Source organism: Coturnix japonica, unplaced genomic scaffold (assembly GCF_001577835.2).
Source record: "Coturnix japonica isolate 7356 unplaced genomic scaffold, Coturnix japonica 2.1 chrUnrandom424, whole genome shotgun sequence".
Lineage (NCBI taxonomy): Eukaryota > Metazoa > Chordata > Aves > Galliformes > Phasianidae > Coturnix > Coturnix japonica.
The window spans coordinates 69,347-72,158 of NW_015439869.1; the positions used below are offsets into that span (position 1 = coordinate 69,347).

The 2,812-nt window shown below is 60.2% G+C and overlaps 1 protein-coding gene across 2 annotated transcripts in view; it reads left to right on the forward strand.

Annotated features, from left to right (window-relative positions):
- The window catches only part of MROH1 (maestro heat like repeat family member 1), a 65,031-nt gene extending 64,574 nt beyond the window's left edge, over positions 1-457 (forward strand). The window contains exon 41 of one of the 2 annotated variants that reach the window (XM_015850411.2): positions 9-167. In XM_015850411.2, the coding sequence (XP_015705897.1) occupies positions 9-94 (86 nt within the window). In that variant the 3' untranslated portion in view covers positions 95-167. Of the gene's footprint in view, positions 1-8 lie in introns of both variants that reach the window. The other variant, XM_015850410.2, reaches the window with a different exon arrangement.
- Positions 458-2,812: the final 2,355 nt, after the last annotated feature.

Below are 2,812 nucleotides of genomic sequence, written 5' to 3' on the forward strand. Positions count from 1 at the left end.
CCCCCCAGCCCTCAACCTCCTCCTGAAGGATCCGGTCCCCGCCGTCCGCATGAAGGTGGCTGAGACCCTGGGCCGCCTCGTCCGCATCCTCTGAGCCCACACAGCGCTATGGGGCAGCCCCCCACACACAGCGCTATGGGGCAGCCCCACACACACGGCGCTATGGGGCAGCCCCACACACAGCGCTATGGGGCAGCCCCACTCAGCGCTATGGGGCAGCCCCACACGGCGCTATGGGGCAGCCCGGCCCCACAACCACCGCCTCGCTCTGCAGTAACATCGTCTTCCTCTGCTCCCCTCCATGAGCCACGGGAGCCCCCCGAGCCCGGGATGGGCACAGCAGGTGAATGGACCCCCCCGTGTGGTGGGCGGGGGTCCCGGGAACGTGAGCGACCCCCGACCACTCCTGTACATAAAGTTATTTTTCGATAATAAAGCTCTTTGCTCCTGGCTGGGAGGTGATGTGGGGTGAGGGCTATGGCTGAATGGGGGGCTCCATAGGGGTGTTAATAATGGCAGGGGGCTGGGAAGTGGAGGATGGGGGGGTTTGGGTGGGGGTCTCCATCCCTGATTCCTTGTGCTGTGTCCGTGATGCTTCAATGGGGTCCAGAGTGAATGTGGGTGGATGGAGTGGGGCAGCTGTGGGTAAGGCCCTGTGCTGTGGGGGTAATAGTGACTATGGGGACCAGGCTGCCCCCAGCCCCACATCCCCTCTCATTCTGGGGTGGGGGGAGACGTGCCCCCCCGGCCTTTTCCTGCTGCTTTCCCCCCACCCCCGGCCCCATTGCTGGCTCTGGCAGCAGCAGGAGCAGAATGTTTGGGGTCCCCACGTGGGATTCTGGCTGGGAACAAACCCCACGGATGTGGGTCCCACAGTGGGGTCCTGTGGGGCCGTGTGGTCAATGTGGGTCAGGGGAGTTCACTTTAGGGTTCCCCAGTCATGGCCTATGGCCAACACTGAGCTCATGGTGCTGCTGTGGGGTCACAGGGCAACATGTGGGGCTGGGGGGGGGGGGAAATGGAGGGTTGGGGGACTGTGTGCCCGCCCTGCGTGTGTGGGGTGGGCTCTGTGGGTGTGCTATGGGTGGTCACAATGTCACTCCTATATGAGTCCCTGTGGGGCACAATGGGTGTAGGTCCTGTGCATTCAGATAAAGCATCTTCTGGCTATGGGGGGCTGTGGGGCAGGCAGGAAAGGAGAAACCCCACATACAATATGGGGAGGGCTGGGGGGCACCGCAATGGGCAGCACCATGTAGGGGTTGGGGTGCTGGGGGGCTCCATGGTGCAGCTGGAGGTGGAGGACACGAAGACGCGGTTCTGTACCCAAAAATAAGTTTAATGAGAAATGAGAAAGGTTCCGGAGTCCCTGGGTAGGAGCAGAGGTGTTCCGGGCCGGTGTTGGGGTGTCGGTGTCATTGGGGTGTCAGTGTCGTTGGGGTGTCGGTGTCATTGGGGTGTTGGTGTCATTGGGGTGTCGGTGTCATTGGTGTGTCGGTGTCACTGGGGTGTCGGTGTTGTTGGGGTGTCGGTGTCATTGTGGTGTCGGTGTCATTGGGGTGTCGGTGTCATTGGGGTGTTGGTGTCGTTGGGGTGTCGGTGTCATTGTGGTGTCGGTGTTGTTGGGGTGTCGGCGTCATTGGGGTGTTGGTGTTGTTGGGGTGTCGGTGTCACTGGGGTGTCGGTGTCGTTGTGGTGTCGGTGTCACTGGGGTGTCGGTGTCGTTGGGGTGTCGGTGTCGTTGGGATGTCGGTGTCATTGGGGTGTTGGTGTTGTTGGGGTGTCAGTGTTGTTGGGGTGTCGGTGTCATTGGGGCGTCGGTGTTATTGTGGTGTCGGTGTCATTGGGATGTTGGTGTCGTTGTGGTGTCGGTGTCATTGTGGTGTCGGTGTCGTTGGGGTGTCGGCGTCATTGGGGTGTTGGTGTCGTTGGGGTGTCGGTGTCACTGGGGTGTCGGTGTCGTTGGGATGTCGGTGTCGTTGGGGTGTCGGTGTCATTGTGGTGTCGGTGTCATTGTGGTGTCGGTGTCGTTGGGATGTCGTTGTCATTGGGGTGTCGATGTCATTGGGGTGTCGGTGTCGTTGGGATGTCGTTGTCATTGGGGTGTCGGTGTCTTTGGGGTGTCGGTGTCGTTGGGGTGTCGGTGTCGTTGGGGTGTTGGTGTCATTGGGGTGTTGGTGTCGTTGGGGTGTCGGTGTCGTTGGGGTGTTGGTGTCATTGGGGTGTTGGTGTCATTGGGGTGTCGTTGTCACTGGTGTGTCATTGTCGATGGGGTGTTGGTGTCATTGGGGTGTTGGTGTCGTTGGGGTGTCGGTGTCACTGTGGTGTCAGTGTCGTTGTGGTGTCAGTGTCGTTGGGGTGTCGGTGTCGTTGGGATGTCGGTGTCATTGGGGTGTTGGTGTCGTTGGGGTGTTGGTGTTGGGGTGTTGGTGTCATTAGTGTGTCGGTGTCATTGTGGTGTTGGTGTCGTTGGGGTGTCGGTGTCACTGGTGTGTCATTGTCGATGGGGTGTCGGTGTCATTGGGGTGTCGTTGTCACTCGTGTGTCATTGTCGTTGGGTGTCGGTGTCTTTGGGGTGTCGGTGTCGTTAGGCTGTCAGTGTCATTGGGGTGTCATTGTCGATGGGGTGTCGGTGTCGATGGGGTGTCGGTGTCATTGGGATGTCGGTGTCGTTCGGGTGTCGGTGTCGTTGGGGTGTTGGTGTCATTGGGATGTCGGTGTCGTTGGGGTGTCGGTGTCGTTCGGGTGTCGGTGTCGTTCGGGTGTCGGTGTCGTTGGGGTGTCGGTGTCATTGGGATGTCGGTGTCGTTCG